Below are 23220 nucleotides of genomic sequence, written 5' to 3' on the forward strand. Positions count from 1 at the left end.
GTCTTACTAGTGTTTAACATAGAAAGCTTAGGCTCGGCAGATTACGTTTAACTTCGTCAGCTAATCGATAGCTCATATAAATTAGAGTGAATCAATCTATTATAAAACTTGATGGTAAGAACATCATCTATTTTTGTAGGTTTTTTTTTACGATAGTTCAGTTTTTAAGTGAATTATGAGTATTTTTAATCTACGATAAGTAATATATTATTATACACGCAAAACTTGCTAAAAATTTAAACACCAAAAAAACTCAAATTAAAACACAAATAATGTTATCACCATCAAGTTTCATAATAGGTCGATTCACTCTAATTTTTAAACCAACGAAGCCTACATGATCTGCTGAGCGAAAGTTTGGTATGTTATGCACATATTATGTAAGACGGAGACAACAAATGCCCGTGTAGCGTCCTCTTAATATATTACTTTATTACTCATTTCTCATTGGCTATTACTTTTTATTATAATTTTTATTTCTCTAATATTCGTATTTATAAGATTCAATTTTCAGACGGGAAATCGTTGAGTATTAAGCCTAACTAAGTATTGTATTTAATATCAAATGTGTAATTCTTAATAAGATAATTTAAATTGTACCTATACCGTATAAAATGTGTATACGTATTATACAAAAATGCATTATACCATACTATACTGCACTATACACACATTAATAAGCAAAGTTTAATACTCGTATCATAATACAAGATACGTATACATTTTAATATGGTATACTTAACAACACTGATTGTACAGGACTTACGGGAGCTGTACATAGTACATCCTTCCTGACTTAGTTCCTGTATCAAAATTTATAGTTTATAAATTATAAGCTTTTGTCGTAATTCGTCATATTAAACGATATAAATAAGTATCAGAGCACGTAACTGGTCAAAATTGCCGCCAAATGCCAATAGTATATAACCACGGTTTGTTAATAATATTATGGTTTATACCGGTCTCGGAGTCAATCTTCGGCGCGCCACCGTCGGCTACACACGTGACCACGTCAGCTGCTGCAGCTCTACACGCGGCCGGCCACGTCACAGTGTCACACGGATCGTGAACAGAGCAATGGGAGTACGGGACTTCGGCAATTCTGGTAAAATGAAAAACAAACGACGCTCAAGAGATGTTGTTGTGCACCGTACTCCGCTAGAGTGCCTTATATCAATCTCTATATTCCGCCGTCGCGGCTGGCCGTAACCACGCCCATCGGCTACGCGACGGTGTCCACACAGATTATATGAAAATAATTATATTAAATTAAATTTTCATGTGATCTGTGGTGTCCACGCGTCGAAATCCCGGTACCGGTACATCATTATTTCACCGACGGTCGTTTAGAACGTTTCGCGTCAATGCACTGATGACCGTAGTTGCGTGAATTGTCGACCGTGTAATTCTTATTTACTAGCATGCGGTGCGCTGGCTCCTAGGTCACGTCAAGTCGCGACCTATTTATTAATTAAAGTTCCTGTTTGCTTAACAATATTAAGTAGGTATTAGCATTGATTATAAATACTATAAGTATACTAGTATTTATAATCAATGGTATTAGTCAATAAAGCGAGTTTGTAGTACCTGGAGTACTTTTCGTACGATCATTTTTTAATCCCCTATGGTCCTATATACATAATACATATACATATTAGCATTGATTATTACTTATTATTACTTTATTACTATGTAGTATGTATAATCAATGATATTAGTCTATTTTTGATAAGTAAATATATATGTATTTACCCGCTTATTTTTTATTTAAACATAATATGTACATATATTATGAAGTTGGTTGTAGTACACTTGTACATAATATTTATTATATAAATACTATAATACTATTATAATAAATATTTATTATAAAAGTTATATTTTTTTTTTAGAAATTGACTCACATGTAACTGGTAAAATTGAATCAACTGCAGACGATTGTGACTATATAGATATGTGTCGAATTAATAATGAAACTATAATTGATTCACATAGTATAAATGTGACTTCAAATTCATCTAGTTCTGGTAAGAACATATCTAATCTTCATTTATTTTGATTGAATAAACCATTTCACTTATTTATAAATTGATTTATAGTTTTAAATTACAATTACCTATTACCTAGGTGGCTAGGTACTATAACTAAAATCTTAATCTGACAATCTAATATAAATCATTTAGGATAAGTTATTTATTTTTTTTTTAAATTGAGTTAAAACTTTAAATACATTTTTTCTTGCAATGTACCTGTTTAATATATCAAAAAACAAAATGTCTGTCTTGCGTTATTTATAAAACATTATGACTATTATATATAAATTGTATTTTTTTTAGAAATTGACTTACATGTAAATGGTAACATTGAATCAACTGTAGACAATTGTGACTCTATAGATAAGTGTCGAGTTAATAATGAAACTATAATTGATTCGGATAATATAAATTTTGCTTCAAATTCATCTCGTTCTGGTATGTGATAAAATTCAAATTGTTATTATAATTTATTTTTTTCCAAATTTTGGATTTCTATTACCTAATTAACTTATTATATTTCATAGGTAATGATTTTAAATCTGTACAACCAACTGGAACCAATCATGTAGAATTATCTAACGATCTAGATCTTCCTACTCGTGTTTTTCCCAAAGATAAATTTGGCCGCAGTTTTCAGACTTCATGTTATTGGAAATCTCTGCCTGATAACATAAATGTCAGAAGAGATTCGCTCAGTTATTCTATATCAAGTAATAAAATGTTTTGTCATCATTGTTTATTGTTTGGGCGCAATACTAACAAAGTGTGATCTGTGGATGGAGTTGCTTCGTGGCTGAGAGCTTTGTCAAGTATGCAAATTCATGAATGTTCAGAAGCACATATTGAAGCTTCCCTTAAATTAAAATTGAAAAAAATATCATTACCCATACTACCTTTATTAGAAAAAAAATATAGACAAGACAAAGCTATAAACAAAGAGATTCTTCAAGACTTAATTGATATTACTTTTTTCCTTGCAAAAAACTATGTTGCATTTTGTGGGCATAAAGAAAGATTAAAAGAAGAATTTGGTAACAGAGGAAACTTTTTAGATTTAGTACTCTTGATGTCTAAACGTTCACCATGCCTTACTTCATATATTACTTAATTGCAATTATCAACAAAAGAACAAAACGTTAATCTTATTTCAAATATAAGACAGAATCAGTTAATTGGGTCACTTGCTTCAACAATAAGAGCATCAATACAAGAAGAATTAAGAACTGCTCGTTTTTTTGGCATATCGATTGACTCAACTTTTGATTTATCTAGAAAAGAACAATTTGTTGTACGCTATCAATTCAACAACAGGAACTTAATCTGAGCGGTTAATAGCGTTAAGAGAATCATCAGTTACGACTGGCTTTCAATTATTTAATATTTTTGAAAAACTGTGTGCTGATTTATCTATTGTTTGGAAACAGTATTTAGTGGGACAGTCTTATGATGGTGCTCAGAATATGAGAGGTCAATTTCAAGGATTAAAAACTTATGTACAACGAAAATGTCCATCTGCAAATATTATTTGGTGTTACTGGGACAGTCTTATGATGGTGCTCAGAATATGAGAGGTCAATTTCAAGGATTAAAAACTTATGTACAACGAAAATGTCCATCTGCAAATATTATTTGGTGTTACGCACATAGGTAATTACATTTTAGTTTTTATCATAGGCACTTACTATTCTCTTACATATATATTTTTGTTTTTTAGGCTCAACTTAATCGTTGCTAAATCTGCCGGTTGAAATATTAATGCCATAGATCTTTTTGGTAATCTAGAGTCGGTTTACAATTTTATATGTGGAAGTAAGAAAAGAGTGGCTATTTATGAAGCTAAACAAGATTGTTACTGCGGTAAAAGAACTCGTAGGCTTAAGCGAGTAGCTACAACACGTTGGATGTCACATGGACGCCCTTGATTCAATATTAGAAACATTCGAAGCTGTCATTGAAACTCTGGATGATGTCAGGAATAATGCAGGCTGTAATGACCAAAGTACTGGACATATTGCTGGTTGTCTTATAGAATATCTTCTTTCTAGACGGTTTTTGTTGATAGCATTCTGTTTTAAATACATTTTTGAGATCCAGTCAATATTTTATTACAACGTAAGGATTTTGACTTACTTTTGGCTAAGAGTAGCATACATAATGCTCAGTTAGCTGTTCAGAACCTTTGAGATAGTAATATTTTTAACAAGATATTAATTGATGTTAATAATTTTATGAACAAGTTTTGCCAATTTGAATTTTCTGATAAGCTTAATCAAAGAATTAGTCGTAAAAAAAAAATGCCAGGTGAAGAGGCTTCTGATGTCCCTATAATAGATCCAATAGTAAACTTCAGAGTTAATGTATTTTATGTTTGTTTGGACATAATAAATTCAGAATTTGACGAATACTTTGGTAATAGTTCAATCGAAATTTATAAAGATTTATCATTGTTTAGTATAAAAAGGCTAGATGAAGTGAAAAAGAATCCAGCATCAGTTCCAAAAGATGCTTTTTCAATGTTTTGTATAGTTTACGGAAAGTATGTGAAGAAAGAAAATGTTAATCTGCCCAAATATTTGCATGGAAAAGACCTAATAGAAAAAGAAGAATTTTCGTCAGAATCAGATAATGAAATTGAAATGGAACCTAGAGAAGCGCTTATATGTAGAGAGTATGAAATCACTATCAAATTTTTCATGCGGGTAACTTGGGTTCAGTGTTTCCAACACTTAATAATGCCCTTCAAATTGCTTTGACACTTCCTGTTTCAAGTGCTACAACAGAACGGACATTTTCAAAGCTTAAAATAATTAAAACTCGTTTAAGAACTACTGTATATGAATGACACACGTTTAGAAGATTTTATTTTAATCACTTGTGAGCAAGACTTGTACAAAAATTCAAAAAATCATTTTATCGATAGGTGCTGCGTATAATAATATTATGAGGGGTGGGTCACCTAAAATTATTTGAGATACACCATTTTTTTTTTTTTTGGATACACGCCACTGACCCTTGTATTAGATTTTCATATCTTAGGTATACATTTTTTGTATGAATATCAAACACCAAAATAATTTGCAAAATGTCGAGACAATGATGAATTTAATGAAATTAATTAACTTAAAACGAGACATAATATTTTGAAAATTTTATAATGTATAAAAAACGATAATATAAAATTTATATAATAGATGAAAAATTCAAGTACTTACAGTTAATAGTTTTTGTATTACAACAAAATAAGAAAATCGTTGTATGTATGAGAATTTGTTAATTTACTTTTGAATATCCAATGTCTAACTTCAAACGCTCGTATAAATTTAATTTGACTCTGGTAAACTTTTTTCTTTTGTTAAATGTAGAAAAACTTAAGGGAAATCTTATATGAAAATTTCAAAGCTTCGATATAAATAGAAACATTTTTATGAGTTTCTAACTAAATAATTTACCAATTTTTGTGTTTTTGATGAATATGTTCAAAAATTTTTCTTTAGACGCTCATAAAAAAATATTGTGGATTCACACTCAACTTTTATTTTTATTTCCACTAACATCAGCTTATGTATAACATTGCATTACATTTTCAATTTTTTTTACCTACAGAAAATTGTTCTATCTACAATAAAAAAAGGTGGATAAGTGGATGTCGCTCTGCTGTACAGTAGGTTACAAGTGGGTCACTGTAATGGATGGTGTTAAATTTGAATTCAATGATATAATATCATTGTATAAGAAAAACGATTCTGAGCGAAAACGGTCAGTCAGCCTATGATTTTACCAAGTATATTTGATGATATTATTGTGAATAAAGTAATTTATATATAACCTATTTACTCGGAGCCTTGTTTTAAATTTTCAATCTTTAGCCATAAAAGTTAAAAATTTTATACATTTTTAACCACAAAATAATTAATAAATTATAAATTTGATAAATGTTGTCAAAATTTGAACTTTAAATGCTTATAAAAAAAAATTGTGCCTATGTATTTTTAATATTTTTCAACTGCTATTAGAACGATATATCAGGAGCCTTATATTAAATTTTCACGCTTTTTTACCCAACAAATAAAAATTTATTGATATTTATAGAAAAAAAAAATTGAAAACTGACAATGTCCGTAAACAGCTCAAAAAGAGTCAAAATATTTTCAACATTTTATGGTGTATAGAAAATGCTAATATGAACATTCAGTGAAATTTTCAAGTATCTACAGTCATTCGTTTTTTAATTACAATAAAATAAGAAAATTGTTACATGAGAAATCGAGTAAATATCAAATGTTGTAAAAATATAAATTTCAGACGCTCATAAAAATTTAATTTAAGTTTCTTCTAGACATTTTTTTTTTTGATAAAGGTAGACAAACTTATGAGTAATCTCGTATTACATTTTCAAATCTTAGATTTAAAAAGAAAAATTTTTATGAATTCTCAACTCAAAATAATTTGCTATTTTTCGTGATTTTTCCGTATTTTGTCAAAATTTGAACTTTAAATGCTTATAATTAAAAACTGTGACTAAGTATTTTTAATTTTTTTCATCTGCTTTTGAAACAATTACCTAGGAGCCTTCTATTAAATTTTCAAGCTTTTTTAATCAACAGATAAAATTTTATTGATATTTATAGAAAAAAAAACTAAAAAAATTGAAAACTGACAATGGCCGTAAACAGCTCAAAAAGAGTCAAAATATTTTGTAAATTTTATGGTGTATAGAAAATCCTAATATAAACATTCAGTCAAAATTTCATGTCCCTACGGTCATTTGTTTTAGAGTTACACCAAAAACCAAAATCGATTTTCTCAAAAACAGATTTTGCGTAAAAATTCCCGTTTTTCCTTAATTTTTCTTTCGTTTTTCACGTCGCTTTTGAAAACTACTAGGAAATAACCCCAAAGTACCAACTAGATTCACTTTCCTATCAGAAAAGTTACTGTTGAAGAAAATCCAAGCACTTTTACTGTCCTAAAAGGTGATGACAGACACAAAAATAAAAAAAAAAACACATCATTGTAGAATCAATACATTCATCGCTTCGCTCAGAATCTAAACTAACATCATTTCATAGTCAATAATACAGGGCGATTCTTTTATCAGCAATTTATTATTTCAAGAAGTGCAAATGTTTTTGAAAATATTATTTTATTCAAGTCGTTTAGAAAACAACATTTTTAATTTTTATCAAACAATTACATTTTCAAATATCTATTATCTTTATAATTTTTTTACTTTTTTGAATGATAACATAGAGTTTTAATTTCATATTCCAAAGCAGAATATTTGCCTATGTATTTTGAAACATAAAAATTGAATTTAGAGCGAGTAGTCTATAAGCAGGGCTCGGGGTTTAAAGCATTTGCTAATTTTTATGGATTGACTTAAACTGTAGCAGAGTGCTATGAAAGTGTATGTCTGTAACACGACATGTTCAATTATGAAATTTGAAATTGTTATTTATTGTTATTTTTCAACTATTTTTCAAAAAATTGCTAATTTCCAATTTTTCTGGTTATTTGTGCTTTTTTGACCTTAGAATTATGGTCATACCATAATATTATATTGTTTTATGGTCATACTGAATATTAAATTCCGTATCTGATAATAATTTTAAATGATAGTAGCTATTGATAATAGTATAATATCGTGATAAAATCTAAACAACAGTCGGTCGATAACACGTGTTTTTTAATTCTTATTAATTTTTAATTTTTAATTCATAATATTAATACTTGTTATTCCTACTGCTTAGATATTATAATGGGTAAAAAACGTAGGCGTACTGACGAAGATACCGAATTTGATTTGACCAGAAAAGCCAAAGAAGTAAAGGACGACAATGAAAAACGTCTAATTGTTGTTTTAGAAAACGCTCAGTTGGAAACTGTTAAAGTAATTCGAATGTTGATTGATTATTTATTATTGTAATCTCTAACGATAATTTGTCTTAAACTTCACAGGTAGGAAAGTCTTTTGAACTATTAAACCCCGACGAACACTCACATATATTACGAAAACACGGGCGTGAGATAGGAAATTGTAGACCTGACATTTCTCATCAATGTCTATTGATGTTATTCGACAGTCCCCTAAATCGTGCCGGCCTACTTCAAGTGTACATTCACACAGAAAATAATGTTCTTATTGAAATCAATCCACAAACACGGATCCCTAGAACATTTAAACGTTTCGCTGGACTAATGGGTAATAATCAATCATGATTCAGACGTACATAATAATTATTCAATATGCCTAGGTATTATATTAATTATTAAGTCTTATTTTATTGTTCATTTCTTAGTTCAGCTATTACATAAATTTAGTGTAAGAGCAGCCGAAACATCTGCCAAATTAATGAAGGTAATAAAAAATCCGATCACCGATCATTTACCTGCAGGTTGTCGAAAAGTGGCAACATCATTTTCAGCTGAAAACCCTATTAAGCCATCTGAACTTGTTCCTCAAGATGCTCCAATTGCTTTTGTTGTTGGTGCAATGGCTCATGGACAGGTATTGAAATTTATATATGCTTAGTAATTCTTATTAATTATAATGATCAACTAACTTAAATTTATTATGTCATAGATTAAAGCAGACTATGCCGAACAAACGGTAGCAATAAGTAACTATCCACTATCAGCCGCATTAACATGCACTAAGATATGTTCAGCTTTTGAAGACAGTTGGGGTATATTGTAAGATTGTACATGTGATCACTTTTTTTTTCTTAATAAATTGTTTTGTATTAATATGTCTAACCTAACCTTCCAACTTAAAGTGAAGAATTTTAAAAATAAATACAATTTGAAAATAGTTATAAAAACAAAATATTTTAATATACTGAACTACTCTGTGCTAGGGGAGATATTACCAGGACCAGACCAAAATTCATCCGAATCCACACATTCCCCACTCTACAACAACGGTTTGTTAAGAGGACGTTACAGTGATATTTGTTGTCTCCATCTTACAAGTGTGTTAAATAGCAAATTTTATACTCAACAGATCAAGTTTAGCTCTGTTAGTTTAAAAATTAGAGCGAATTCACATCTTATAAAATTTAAAGGTAAGATTATTATCCCGGCAATAATATAGGCTTTTTATTTTAAAGCGATTTATGAGTATTTTAAGATGTACAAATAATTTACAATTTTAAAATGATAAATGTGATTTGTTGAGCGTAAAATTTGTTATGTTACTCACTTGTAAGATAGAGACAACAAATGTCACTGTAACATCCCTTTAATGTTCGGTATGTTTGGCCACACTCGACGCTATAATTTTGATATAATATACATCCTATACCGTCACGCCATAGTAGGGGAAATTGTGCCTCGTTTCGGTCGCTGCCATCAGTCTGCATAGAAATCTATTTTAAGTATATTATATTGTGTAATCATTTTCAAACATATTAATTTTAATAGTCTTATGTAAGCTGTGGGATTTAAATAGATTTAATTTTGTAGATAGTTGGCAAGTATATAATTTCATAAAATATTTTAATCGCCCTAATATTGTGTTAGTTGTTTGTACCTATATTATAAAGTGATACTGTGATAGGTATAAGTTATAACCAATGTTGTAAAACTTAATTGGTATCAGTGTCGTACGTGATGTACCATAATTTTCTGCTTTCACAATCTACATGTAATGTGTTGTAAGTGATCTTCCAAAAAAATATGTACAAATTATTAAAGTAAACTTTATTAAATATCAATTTATAAAAATGTATGTACCATATTAAAATAATATTTAAAAAAAAAGCAAACAAATAATTTAGAAAAAATGTTTTTAAAAAAATGTTGTTAAATAGGTAAAGATATTATTATTAATATTGTATTAATTAATCACAAGGCGTTTTCATCTAAATAATTGAATCCTTTGATGGATGCATAGATCCCTATAATTCTTCTTCAAACCGCTTTTCAAGCTAAAGGAAAGCTCCATTAATAGATACTTATGGAAACTCTTTGTTTCGTAATACACTATAAACATTCAATTGGTGGGTATGGGCTCCAGTTAGTGAACCAATGAATGATACCCTTACAATTAGTGGTTAATTCAACAAATTTTAGATCATAAAAATGATGGTACATCACTAACGACACAGTGGAGTATTAAGTGTAGATCGCTTATGAAACTGTTACCAAAAAAATAAGTATAAAAGTACATGTATTTAAATACTTTTTATAATTTATTGGCTATTTGTATATCCTATACAAGAGAATATACACTATCATCACTTCCATAAATTGATTTTAAATAGTAATAACAATATAAATTTAATATAAAATATCCACAATGACAAAACATCCCCGCTCAGAATTGTTTTTCGTATACTATCATATTATATCATTGAATTTAAATTTAATACCAACCATTATACAGTGACTGACATGTAAACTACTGTACAGCAGAGCAACATCCACTTACCCACCTATTTTTATTTTTTTATATTTAATTGTGGTTACCAAAGCTCATCTTAAGTTTTGTTGCCAATGAATATTTAAAACCTTGGTCATATATTTTATAGTATAGGTACACGGCAAATACAAATGTTAAATTTCTATATTATTATGAAAATGAAGTATAAAACAATATTATTGTTAATGACATTGCCGTCTAGCAGCAGAATTAAGTGTTACTCGCGGACTATTCTGCTTGATAGTGCGTCAATAAGTTCAAAGCGGCAGCCGTAAATGTCGCTGGATCTAAAAACTATTTGCTCTGAAACTATAAAATATTATTTGTTTTTCCTTGAAGCTTTGACTGGATATGGAACAGAAATTTAACAATCGGCAAACAAACATTCAATAAACATCGCACTGATAGTTAAATGAGGTGTGAGTCAAACTTTGTGGTATATGTAAAATGATTGCCTATCTTGAACACCGTGTGAGTGAATTTTTGTATCAAAATTTGTTTTTTAATAATACAAAATACTATTTTAAATTTATATAAGGCATTATATTAATAGACCCACTTCAATTGTGTAATCATTGTAAATTATAAATAAACTATCTGGTTAGGTTGGGTCATATAATAAACCATTTTTTATACTTTAAAAACTACCATATTAAAAATTTAAGTAAGAATAATAAAATGTAACTTTATAAAATAAGTATCATAAATAAGATTTTTTCATAATTCAGATATAAGTGTTTTACTAATAGAAGATGTTACCAATCGGCCAGTTGATACCACGTTCTTGAAAAATGAATATGATGCTTTTGGAGTACGAGTTCTTTGAGGAGTATTAAAATCTACCTTAACAAGTCCAAAATGAATTCTGAAAAAACAAAATAGTTAAACCTACATTGAAAAATAATTATTTACTGTATTATAGCATTAAATATGTACACTTCACAGACAAAAAGAAGAATTTTTTATTGACAAATATAAAACAGCTTACGCGAAACCATCCATCCATTCAAAATTATCCAAGAGTGACCATACAGTAAATCCTATAATATTGCAATTATCTTCATGTATTGCTCGTAATGTTGCATTTAGATAACCCTGTTAAATAAAAATAATTTTAGCATAAATTACATACTGTCATACACTCATACTGAACTACTACCTTTATGTAGTTAATTCTATCAAAATCATCCAATTGACCATTGTCTCCATATCCATTTTCTGTTATAATCAAAGGTGGATTGCCATATTCATTTTTTAACCATATCAAAAGTTGTCTTAATCCATCAGGTACTGGCTGAAATATTATGATTTTAGTAATATACAGTATACACAACACAGCTTAGTTTTATTTATTACTACAAGCCACGGTGCAACAGATGGTTTTAACCATGATTCATCTACAGAAGTAACATATTTAGCGTCTGAATTATAATGAGGATCTGGATCGCTTCCATGAGTTACCAAACGAGAAGAATAATGATTGAGAGCATAAAAATCAGCTGTACCTAAAAAAACATATAGACATTTGTTTTAAACTTTTTACCGCGTAACTGGAACATAAATTATTTATAATTACGTTAACTGTTTAACATGCACCTTTAATTAATTTAATCTCATCTTCTGTAAATGTTGGTAAAGTTGACCACGGTCTACCTTCTTCTTTACTTTTTTTATCAACCCATTTTCTCATTATTGGCGGATAGTCTCCCTTGTACACTGGATGACTGAACCACCCTCTCTAAGAACATAACAACAATATATTATACCTAATAAGTTAATTTATCTTACAAATAATTAAAATTATGTAATCAAACTATTTTTGTTACCTCAAATTGATTGGCTCTTTCAGCAGTATTTTTGTCGTCAACTGAATCGACATTTTTTGGTATGAAAAATACTCCATTTATTGAAATACTTATTTTTCCTATGAAAAAATTTAGGTTTTAAGACTTAAATATTAAAAACTTCATTACCATTTGATTATCACCTTGCTGTGTAGGTTTAAACATCTCTTCATACAACCTATATGCTTTTCCATGAGCAATAAGTTGTGTATGAGCTGCCAAATATAATCCAGTGTTGTTTAAATTCAAGTATGGTGCATAGCCTTTAATGGCATAACCTTTACAAACCTCCATTGGTTCATTAATTGTTATCCACCATTTTACCTATAATAAGTATAAAATGTAAAGATAATTTGTATTTTTCAAAAATGTATTCTATTTACTCTGTCTCCGAAGTTAGTAAATAACACTCGTGCATATTCTTTAAAATAATCTGACATAATTGGATTAACCCAACCTCCAAGATCTTGTAGGTATTGTGGCAAGTCCCAATGATACATTGTAACCTGAAGATAATTTAAATTATAAATTATAATTTTACTTCATCCCTCATTTTTAATTATAAAAAATACTTACTAATGGAATAATATCATTGTTGATAAGTTCATCGATAAGACGATTGTAGTATACTATTCCTTCTGGATTTAATGAACTCATTACTCCAGATGGTGCTATTCGAGCCCATGATATTGAAAAGCGATATAACTTTAACTAAATAGTGAAATACCTATGTGTTATTTATGGTGTATTATATTTTGAATAAAAAAAAAAAAAATTACATTTAAATTTTTTGCAAGTGCTACATCTTCTTTATACTTGTGATAGGAATCACAGGCAATATCTCCATTAGTCCCATCTCTTATTAATTCCGGACTAGTATGAACCAAATTATCCCAAATATTTTCTCCTTTTCCTAAATAATTTACATAATAAAATTACATTTTGTACTTACAAAAATTAATAATTATTCAGTTTACATTAATATAATTAAATAGAAGTAATTAGTAATTACCTATAATATTAAAAAGGGTATTAGATTATTAAATAATTTGAAGTGCAAACACATGCTATTAGCTATATAATATTTTTATTGGCATAGAAAAAAAAATATATTATATAATAATATATATTAAAGTTATACATGTTAATACTCATGTTTAGTTAGTTTAACTATAATTTGTATACCGTCTGCATTCCAGCCTCCTTCAATTTGATATGCAGCAGTTGAAGCACCAAACATAAATTCATTTGGAAATTTATAATCCATGTTGAATATTTGAATCTGCATGAGAAATAATGTAAATCTTATAATTATAAATAATGTATCAACTAATTTCATTCAAATGTTAAAATATGTATTGTATTATTCTTACCAATTAAATATTATTTAGTTCGACGAGAAACTTATTATCTATCAACCACTGTAAAACAAAAAATGTATCATTAAATATTATTATGAAATATAAACATGCCATACCCTATAAGTACCTGAATTTATTGAAAACAACAACTATAAAATACTACCTAATTATTAGTTTATGAAGACAAACATATTTTGTAGGTGCCTCGTTATGTTATTATGCACTGTCTTAGATCTTTTGAATGTTATTCTAATTTAATAAATATTTTTTTATGATTAATCTTTGATACCTATTATATAAAAATAACATTGTAATTAGTTCTATTATTGATTATAAATACTAGTATTTATAATCTATGGTTTTACTTGTTGTTTTGTTGTCGGTAGTATTGATTATATTTTAATCTTTTTTATGATTTGCTAATAGTCCAGTTAAATGTTCTGAATAGGTAGGTAATATAATTTTTATTTTTATTTTTTTTTTTTTGTTTTGTTCATGACATTTAAATAAATATTACTTTTTATAATTTATTATCTAATGAATATTTATTGGTATTTAGGTATTTAGTATTTACCAATCTATTACAGCTATATAGTCTTTTCACATTATATCCTTTCCAATAGTAATTGGTATTTGGTGCAGCCTAATTTACTGAACTGCTGAACTGGGGATATAGCAACCAGAAAAAATCCGAATAGGTAGGCTAAAATAGTTTTTTAATTTGATTTCACACTTTTATCGTCAATAACATGTTTTCAAACAACCCTTCCGCATGACTGGCTATAAACATATATCATACCATTTTTGCTTTTACTGTCTTTAATTTTAAAGTAAATAATAAAATTTAAAAAAAAATTAAAATTCTTTGTGCATTGATTTTAAATAATTTTGATAATAATTTGTCCTCTGAAGATTGCTACTAATATAACTAATACAATTAGATAAAACATTCTTAGAAACATGATCAATTAAGTATTTCAATGACAAGTGGTTGTTTGTACAAAAAATAAATAATACATAGTTGTATATCTCAAATGTTTAATAGATTTATAAATATTAATTTACATAATATTATTATATAAAATATATATTAATTTATTGCATGTGAAATATGGTTTGAAGTAAATAAACAATTAGTACTGTGGCACAGTTTATATAGATTATTATGATATTGATTTACTTCATTACTGATTTAATTAACATATTGATATGGCTGGTAATTTGGGTACAAAATATAATTTTAATTGGAATAATTTCAAATAATTAGATTTGTTAATCAATTATATGTAAAAACTAAAATATATAAATATATTTTACATCAAAGTCCATAATTAACAATAACATGTAAACATAAATCATACAAACATTAAAATTATAAAAATTGCCTTATAAATGTAGATCATCTATTAACCTTCTCAAACGTGCTATTTCATTAGCATCAGTTTTACAACAGCCTCCAAATATTTTCAACCCTTTTTTATTCCATATGTTAAGATCGTCCATAGAAACTTTATATATTTGAGTATCGTCATAACTGAAAACATTAATCCGATTAAAAATCATTTAATACCTTATATAAATATTAAATTACCAATTTTTAGCGATATCCCAAATGCCACCTCCGTTTGGATAAGTAATAAAATTAACATTTTTAGTTTTAACGGACATCAAAAGTGGTGTAATAAATTTTGGGTGCAAGCAATTCATACCAATGGCAATTAACTGTTTACGGTAATCGTTTGACCAGAACATTTCAACAGCACTTGAAAATGTTTCACCGTGACTCAAATGATTGCCGTCCTAAGAAAAGTATTACAAACATCAATCTAAACCAATCTTTTTAATATATAAATACAGAATACCTATAGATTGATATGTTATTTTATACTTTTATATAATTTGTGATGTCGCTTTTTACAATTTATACAATTTTTTTTATTAAATTAACTATAGGTTCACCCAGACACGACTCTTTATGGTATAAGTTCTCTTTTTCCAAATATACGAGTAGTACCCCCTCCCTCTAAATTACCTATATTGATTCTTGATCATAATTATCAATTAATTTTTTCTTTATAATTGTAATATAATTTTAACTGTACTTCTAAATTATTGCTAATATCAATGTTTTCCAAGTACATAATTTGTTTCATAAAACAGATACTTCAACGGTTTTTTCTTTACACGTTGTCAATTATTGTTCTATGATACATTGCAGCATCAATTGATCAAATTTTCATAAAATTGTTCAAATTTCCTTTTTTTTTATATATATATAAATGTTTAGTAAATTATTTTAAGTTTATTGTAAATTAAATATTAGGTAAGTAGGTATTTAATAAAACATTGCATTAAAAAAAATAATTTTTAAGGGCATTTTTTCGGTAAAATGCATTTTTAACTACTTTTTAGAGCATTTAATTAGCTGTTTTTATAAAGCTGTAGTAATTAATTATCTACAACATCAAAATCTATTTTCATAGCTAACTCTTGATCACCATAATGAGTTCTTTTTGATTCATTGTAAATTTTGTCAGGTTATAATTTTGAGAACAACTGTTCACAAGTACAGCATGTAGTTACAGGAATTATATAAAATTATTATGTTTAATATTGCATTTGTTTCATATTTTTTTTATTTTTATTTTTTGAAATAGATCCAGGGCACGCAGTCACACACTCTGCAAGCTCCCTGGTTTGACAGTCGCCAATGAAGATAATACATTATAATAAATTATTATGATGGTAAAAAAAAAATTACCTTGCACGAGAACGATAAACATGCTTTTTGATTTGGAAATTCAGTCAGTATACTTAGCAAAATAGTAGCCTCAATGACAGAAGGTATTGTTTCAAAAAGCATTACATCGACTCCAGCCTCCACCAATGCTTGAATTCGAGGCTTGTGCCAATCATATAATTCTTTTAAATTTATGGTGTCAATGTAATTACCATTATACTCTGAACAATCACGTAATGAGGCACCATATGGACCAACAGATCCCATTACTTGTATATTGCGTTCTGTAAATTACGTGCTCTTAAAAAATCATAAATTATTTTTGTGATTTGATTTCACAGCCTTCTATACTGATACTACTAAGGTATATATTTCTTCCGTAGATAGGCAATAATCCAATATAGAAGTATATGTTTGATTTGCAATAGGTAATTTAAACAATAATATAGTTACCTACATTTTCCTCTGTTATTGCTTGCCGACAAATTATTACAGATTTCTTAATCAATTCAAAACTCTGATCATAATCTAGGTCCAAATATTTTTGAAAGCCTCCGATGCTTGCTTGGTATGTGATGGTGGTTAAAAAATCGGCTCCAGCTGTGGTATAGGTAATAAACAAATAGGTACACATGAAAATTATTAAAATAAAAAAAAACCATTTTCTTTTTAAACCTATCTTTAACCTTTAATGTAATCTTTGTGCCCACGAATAACAGCATCTTCGTTGTTTAAAAGCAAATGTGATCCCCAAAGTGGATGTTTCATAACGCTGTCAATATCTACATAAGGTGTTACACCACTGATAAAGCTGCCATCCAGGAGGTACATTTTGTTACTTAGTATCATCATCATCGAATATTCAACGAATTCTCGAGGAAAATTATTTATTTTTTTGTACCTATGTTTCGTGAGTACAAAAAAGACACGTTAAACCGTAAAGTCGTTAAACACTTAAAACATTCAACAGCTGATAAGTGATAAGGTGAAATTAATTAAAATGTCAATCACAAATAATCTATCTATATTATATTATACAAATACGCAAAAGCATTTTTATAAATCTGTGTGTAAATAATATAATATTCACATATTTCATCTGACACAGTGTTTCAGTGATTGTGTATTATTGACTAACGTGTACTCGTCGAGTATTTCAATTATTCTGTCGAGTGTTAATCAACGTAATTACGTAACACAATAACACCTGTCTGACTAATGGACTTTAATCAGTAAGTAGGTATGACTGTAGACTGTAGTCTGCAGGTAGGTAATTGCGTTGATTATACCGTAGAATATTCCATGATTATACGTAGTGTAATATACATATTATTATGACATTATACATTGTATGGTAATAGCCAATATTGTAACAATTTATCAATTATCATCGAGTAACAAGTAAAGTGGGTACCCGTCAAGTACCAACTCGTATCATTATATTATGGTCAAAACTCAAAGTCAAAGGGCAATATTGAGCCAAGGCCCAAAAACGTATCGCAATAACACATTTTTTTTTATACACAAATATTATAAGTTACCCATGTCTTAGGTAGTGTTAAGTGTCGTAACATTTACAATATTATACTGACTGAATGGCGTCGATAATGAGTTATATAGTTATATTGTTAAAAGCAAGTCCAGATTTTGTGTCAAGGGTTGGCTCCGAAACGGCTTGACCGATTTGGCTGATTCTTTTTTTGTTATGTTCGTAATCGTCAGGACAAAGTTCTTATGAAAGAAAATTTTAGGAAAATCTACCGGAAAATTAGGAAATCTGGATGTCAAAAATACAACGTGGCGCCATCTGTACAGGAAAAAAATAAACTAAATAATAATATATTTTTGTTTATTGTAAGGTTGCTATTGGTTATGATTGTTGTAGTAGTTGTTAATTTTGAAGAATTTTATTAAAATAAAAAGAGGAAATCAAACCTTGTTAGATTACTTACCTGATAATAAACTGCAGCGAATCTCACGGGATAACGCCGGTCGAGATGGCTATACATTAAAATAAAATTTCATTTATACTTAAAAAGATATTGCTAATTGCTTCCACATCATAATTATATTACACCCAAAAAGAGTTGCACAATCGGCATTTTTTTTACGGGTAACGGAAAAGTTAAGATAAGTTTTTAACAGTTTTACACTACTCTGCATGCAGTTCAATTACTCTTTATATATAAAAAAAAAAAACCGCTGCAAGATAGATAGATATTTTTTTTGGAGCCACGAAACAGCCCCACAATTTGCAAACAACTATTCACGGGGCGGAGCACGCGGGTGACAGGTAGTTATATGACAATATAGGTAATGCATTCTATGTAAAAAAATGTTAGGTAATTTTTTATTAAAATTTGATTTATCGCTGCTGTGACGATAACGGTTAACGAAATATTATGACCTTTTTATTATAATTTTATGTTTTCATTTGAAAATCAAAAGTTGATACTGATTTCACCAATAATTAATATAAGGTTGAAAAAAATGTAAATCTAACAGTTAAAAAATAAAAATAAAAAAAAATTAATATTTCTATTAGTGTACCCACTTAAAGGATCACCCTGTATATTATTTAAGTAGGGTGTAGAAAATCGTCGTAACTTTTATGAAATAATGTACACATAAATACACAATCATAAAATATAAATGTTATATTATATAAAATATATTACTTATTAATTGTTATATTCGTTTAATTATTACGTGCGGTGTTATGATATTATTATAATATCGTTTATTCGTTTTCACTGATGCTATAATATGCCTATACAATGTCATACACATCGCGAACAATAATATTATTATGGTCAATACATCATGGACGCGGGTCTCCGCCTTCGCAACAACTCAAGATCACTCTGTTCGTATAGATAAGATATTCGACGGCCTCGGCCAGCATGTCGGCGTTGCGCTTCCGGCGGAAGTGTTCCGGTCCGTACCGCTCGCACAGCGCCCGTTGCAACGTGTCCACCCGGATGCCACCGCGGCGGCACGACCACCGGACCACGGTGTCCGCGACGAACGTCACCAAACAGTCGAATTCCCGTTCCATGTCAGACATGTCGTATGGGTAAACGGTAAAGAAAAGCGGTATACAGTATTTATTGTATACCTAATAATTTGGACGACGACGAGAAGAATATAATATGGATAACTGTTGGTAGCATCAGATGGACATAGGTGGTATATAAGCACAGGACAGGTCGATTGCGGCGGATTATGAATTTGTGATGATGTACCTACCTGGCTATCTATAGTATACCATAATATTTTGGTCGTAGGTAAACGTGAATGCGCAAATACGGACGAGACCTATAAGTAAGAAAATAACAATAATAATTCGAAACAATATCTAAGATGACGTGTATTGTTATTGAATATTAGCTGGTAACCATATTATTACAGTGTATAATAATTGCTGATCGTAAATTCGTAGCTATTGATTACGAACTGTGTTGATAACAATAATAAAATAACGTCTATTATAGCTACGCAGGTACCTCTATGTCTATATCTGCATTTTTTTTTATAGTTTGTTTGAAAATGTCCATCGGACTTTTGAGCATAACCATTTTTGACCAAAATCGTATCCTTCCCTTATCGCCTTTCGGTTAAATCAAACATATATAGAAATGTATTATAAATATAAGTTTTATAAGAATAATTTATTTATTACATGTTTATTTTTGTCTTGGAGAAGACGGAAGACAGAAGACCATCAATGAAATGTTAACGACAAAAAGTAAGTATGTAATATCAGTGGCGTAGCCAGGATTTATAAAGGGGTGGGCAACATAAACATCTTATAAGTTATAACAATTAAATGTGTACTGTTTTCATTATAGAAAAAAAAAATAGAAATAATTCGCATACTTATTATGTGACCACGTCATATAATACTAAATACATCCAGGTGCTGAAATTAATAAAATATTTAAGGGCCCTCGCTACTACTGCCATCAATTTTAGCTGAAAAGACCTAAAATATTAACAAAATTAAAGTTAGTTAACGTTGTCCGATTTTGATTATGAAAAAAAATTTGAACCCACCAGAAAGTTGTCTATAGATCCTACGAAGCACTTTGTAAAAACTAAATTTTATATTATTGTAAACTGTAATTGAAAACTTGAAAATATGAACTTTTTCGAATCATAATTGAAATTCAAATTAATAATAAAAACGGAAAATGTTTAGTACGATCTACAGACAGACATTTTGTTGCTGAATTCAGTTATTTTTTCAGAATCAAAATCAGACTTCGTTAACTAACTTGAATTTTGTCAAAACAATAAGTGTGTTGTTGTAAAATTCGTGTAGTGAAATTTATATGGTTATCGATATATTGACATGTGCATGCGCGTACGAGAGAGGTTTCCACCGATACCCACATTTAATTTCACTCACACTAATAATCATTTACAACTAACACATAGATCCCTGGCGGCTATGACAAGATTAGAAATTGCCTAAATGTTGCCCCTTAAATAATGACCGTAGCGAGAACCCTAAAGGGGTATGAATACCTGCCGTTTCTAAGGAGTACAATATAGGCAATTTTTCTATTTTTGTGTATGCGGGTCGTGTATATGTGTAGTAAGTGTACGTAGTAAGTGATCTAGTGCGAGTGTGTGACTGTGTATAAAATAAATGGCGGAGCTCTCCCGCACATGCACGCACATGTCAGTCTTACAGCACTTATTTACACAACAATAATACAAATGTGAATTTTAGTGGAACACTGAAATTTAGTTTCGTATTTCCAATAATATAGCTATTACTGAGTGATACCTTATATAGTATAAAAACTCAATATACAAATTGAAGAGAAGAAGTTTATCTAGGCATGTATAGGAGTCGATTTTTGATATTTTATTTTCAATGTCCAATATTTAGCTCTAAAACTTGTGATATTTTACTTTTTGAATTTAAATTATTGAGTTTAGTAATTAAAATATCGAAAATTTACTTCTATACAGGCACGGATTAACTTCTCTAATACAATATTAAACATTACTCTCAAACCGCTCAATAAACCATATTTTTGGAAATACAAAAATGCATTTTCATAGAATTGTTCAATACTATTCATACTCCTTAAACACGAGCGCGGTCAGTTACCACAAGGAACATATTATATAAATAGTATGTACAATTTACGGCTTATTGCCTAGACAAAACAATTGGTGACATTGAAACATATTGTTAAGTGGTGATACTATGTTGTATCACCGCACTCACGTTTGTAACCGTACTAGGTATCACAGCTATACATAATAGACATTTCTATCGCAATAATATTAAATAATGTTAAATTGACTTTTTGAAGAAAAAAATACATATTTTTTTATACTCTATGGACGTACTGATATAAAAACAATAATAAAAATACGGCCTATTGGGGGGGGGGGGGGGGGGGGGATGTGCCTTCGGCCCTCTACGCCACTGTGTAATATGTATGTATTTTATATTTAAATTACGTGTTAAATATTCTTCTAAAGAATGTAATACATAAAGATAAAGTAAATATTAAACTTTTTGGTTTGATCAAAAAGGGGCCTAGTCGTATGAAATAAAATGAAATTTGAACGAACCCTTTTCCAAATATTACCTATTCAAATATTGTCTATTCTAGTTATTAATCATTCAAACATTTACTGATCTTTACGGTAATTTATCCGTTTATTAAGTAAAAATAAATAGCTATTTAATATTTATATCTAATGTATCACGCCTTACGTAAATAGATATGCTATGGTCGGTATTTACGCTATAAACGTTGTCATTAACGATTCGTGACGAATAATAAATATAATGATTAATGAATAATGGTGAAAAAAACTTATTTTTTTTATAAAACGATGTCACCCCTAAGGTTGAAAAAAATTTTCCGCCCTGTGCGGTCGCACGTGCCTTCCGCTAGCCCTGAATTGCTTGATAGATGGATCATTTTTAGTTAGGCACACAATAATTTAAGGAATAATTAATTGTTTATGTAGGTAACTCATGGTAAACTTATTTACAACTATTTATTTAGTTGTACTCGAAGCGACCGATTTTAATGATGATTGTATTGGGTCATTGACAACAATCAAATTTTTTTTACATATTTTCTAGTTGAAACATTTTTTCATGTTCTAAAGCAGTACATTTTTGGAAGTAGGTACTTTGATTTAAAACCAAATTGTTGATGAGTAGATTAATGTTTATGGGTTTATAACCACGACCCCGTATTTAAATGCCCTTAAAACTATTCAAAATTGTTCAAAAATAGCAAATATGCCCTAAAAAATTGCATTTTAACAGCAATAATAATATGTACTTAAAAAATTACCAAAATATTGTTTTAGAAATTCTCAAGCAAACAAAAATTGGGACTTAAAAAATAATCGATTATGATGTAACACCAACTGACAGATTAGACATTAGTTGTTACTGGTCTGAGTCCCGGACGCATATAACAGCCGTTAAACTGTATTATATAGATAAAGTTATATTATAGAGTTTATTTTTGAGAAACTTTTCAACATTTTATTTTCATTAATCTCATGATCATTATTTTCATTTCAAAAGAAAACGTCATAGCTAAATGGGAGGAGAAAATTGGAAAATCCCCCACCCTCTCAAACTTTTTACTTAGGTAGTAAAATATTCAACAATAAGGAACAATGAATATAATTTGAATTGATTCAAAATTCACATCAAACACAATATGGAAGCCAATTGGAGGGATTCTGACCCCACGCCCCCCTTGGATACGCCACTGCATATAATACTATATTTGGAATGACCCGCATCGTACGCATGGCCACA

At 29.0% G+C, this 23220-nt stretch overlaps 4 protein-coding genes across 7 annotated transcripts; 2 read left to right on the plus strand and 2 right to left on the minus strand.

Annotated features, from left to right (window-relative positions):
- The first annotated feature begins 1802 nt into the window (after positions 1 to 1802).
- On the plus strand, positions 1803 to 5160 carry LOC132947058 (uncharacterized). Its single transcript, XM_061017236.1, has 4 exons — positions 1803 to 2027; positions 2337 to 2471; positions 2561 to 3683; positions 3751 to 5160. The coding sequence occupies exons 1-3, from the start codon at positions 1955 to 1957 to the stop codon at positions 2803 to 2805; spliced, it is 453 nt and encodes a 150-aa protein (XP_060873219.1). The 5' UTR covers positions 1803 to 1954; the 3' UTR covers positions 2806 to 3683; positions 3751 to 5160.
- Positions 5161 to 7685: 2525 nt separating this feature from the next.
- On the plus strand, positions 7686 to 9556 carry LOC132946693 (ribosomal RNA small subunit methyltransferase NEP1). Its single transcript, XM_061016750.1, has 4 exons — positions 7686 to 7926; positions 7995 to 8238; positions 8336 to 8544; positions 8620 to 9556. Exons 1-4 carry the CDS (start codon positions 7795 to 7797, stop codon positions 8731 to 8733), a joined length of 699 nt encoding a protein of 232 aa, XP_060872733.1. The 5' UTR covers positions 7686 to 7794; the 3' UTR covers positions 8734 to 9556.
- A 1028-nt stretch (positions 9557 to 10584) lies between these two features.
- On the minus strand, positions 10585 to 15176 carry LOC132946691 (myrosinase 1-like). Of its 4 annotated transcripts, XM_061016748.1 has the most exons (14): positions 13791 to 13904; positions 13676 to 13723; positions 13488 to 13584; positions 13082 to 13215; positions 12879 to 13013; positions 12686 to 12808; positions 12446 to 12626; positions 12285 to 12382; positions 12055 to 12196; positions 11815 to 11963; positions 11618 to 11752; positions 11447 to 11553; positions 11218 to 11323; positions 10585 to 10767 (listed from the first exon to the last, which is right to left on the minus strand). In XM_061016748.1, the coding sequence occupies exons 3-14, from the start codon at positions 13567 to 13569 to the stop codon at positions 10753 to 10755; spliced, it is 1407 nt and encodes a 468-aa protein (XP_060872731.1). In that variant the 5' UTR covers positions 13570 to 13584; positions 13676 to 13723; positions 13791 to 13904; the 3' UTR covers positions 10585 to 10752. The 4 variants fall into 4 exon arrangements, with proteins under 4 accessions (XP_060872731.1, XP_060872729.1, XP_060872728.1 ...); XM_061016746.1 differs by lacking the exon at positions 13791 to 13904 and adding an exon at positions 15075 to 15176 and having other exon boundaries at positions 10585 to 11323; XM_061016745.1 differs by having other exon boundaries at positions 10585 to 11323.
- On the minus strand, positions 14678 to 17536 carry LOC132946692 (homocysteine S-methyltransferase YbgG-like). The gene is made up of 5 exons (XM_061016749.1): positions 17090 to 17536; positions 16857 to 17003; positions 16425 to 16687; positions 15255 to 15463; positions 14678 to 15197 (listed from the first exon to the last, which is right to left on the minus strand). Exons 1-5 carry the CDS (start codon positions 17256 to 17258, stop codon positions 15050 to 15052), a joined length of 936 nt encoding a protein of 311 aa, XP_060872732.1. The 5' UTR covers positions 17259 to 17536; the 3' UTR covers positions 14678 to 15049.
- Between the last annotated feature and the right edge of the window lie 5684 nt (positions 17537 to 23220).

This window comes from Metopolophium dirhodum, chromosome 6, assembly GCF_019925205.1.
Source record: "Metopolophium dirhodum isolate CAU chromosome 6, ASM1992520v1, whole genome shotgun sequence".
Taxonomy (NCBI): Eukaryota; Metazoa; Arthropoda; class Insecta; order Hemiptera; family Aphididae; genus Metopolophium; species Metopolophium dirhodum.

Excerpts from the sequence above, each read along its gene's own strand:
- LOC132946693 (XM_061016750.1), top strand. The coding sequence starts at position 7,795 with ATGGGTAAAAAACGTAGGCGTACTGACGAAGATACCGAATTTGATTTG. Across the intron at positions 8,239-8,335 it reads ACGTTTCGCTGGACTAATGG|TTCAGCTATTACATAAATTT; the intron begins GTAATAATCAAT and ends TTCATTTCTTAG. Across the intron at positions 8,545-8,619 it reads GTGCAATGGCTCATGGACAG|ATTAAAGCAGACTATGCCGA; the intron begins GTATTGAAATTT and ends ATTATGTCATAG.
- LOC132946692 (XM_061016749.1), bottom strand. The coding sequence starts at position 17,258 with ATGATGATGATACTAAGTAACAAAATGTACCTCCTGGATGGCAGCTTT. Across the intron at positions 17,004-17,089 it reads GCACAAAGATTACATTAAAG|CTGGAGCCGATTTTTTAACC; the intron begins GTTAAAGATAGG and ends CCTATACCACAG. Across the intron at positions 15,198-15,254 it reads TGGGATATCGCTAAAAATTG|TTATGACGATACTCAAATAT; the intron begins GTAATTTAATAT and ends TAATGTTTTCAG.
- LOC132947058 (XM_061017236.1), top strand. The coding sequence starts at position 1,955 with ATGTGTCGAATTAATAATGAAACTATAATTGATTCACATAGTATAAAT. Across the intron at positions 2,028-2,336 it reads TTCAAATTCATCTAGTTCTG|AAATTGACTTACATGTAAAT; the intron begins GTAAGAACATAT and ends TATTTTTTTTAG. Across the intron at positions 2,472-2,560 it reads TTCAAATTCATCTCGTTCTG|GTAATGATTTTAAATCTGTA; the intron begins GTATGTGATAAA and ends TATATTTCATAG.
- LOC132946691 (XM_061016746.1), bottom strand. The coding sequence starts at position 13,569 with ATGGATTATAAATTTCCAAATGAATTTATGTTTGGTGCTTCAACTGCT. Across the intron at positions 11,964-12,054 it reads TGAGATTAAATTAATTAAAG|GTACAGCTGATTTTTATGCT; the intron begins GTGCATGTTAAA and ends ATGTTTTTTTAG. Across the intron at positions 11,324-11,446 it reads GAATGGATGGATGGTTTCGC|AATTCATTTTGGACTTGTTA; the intron begins GTAAGCTGTTTT and ends TTGTTTTTTCAG.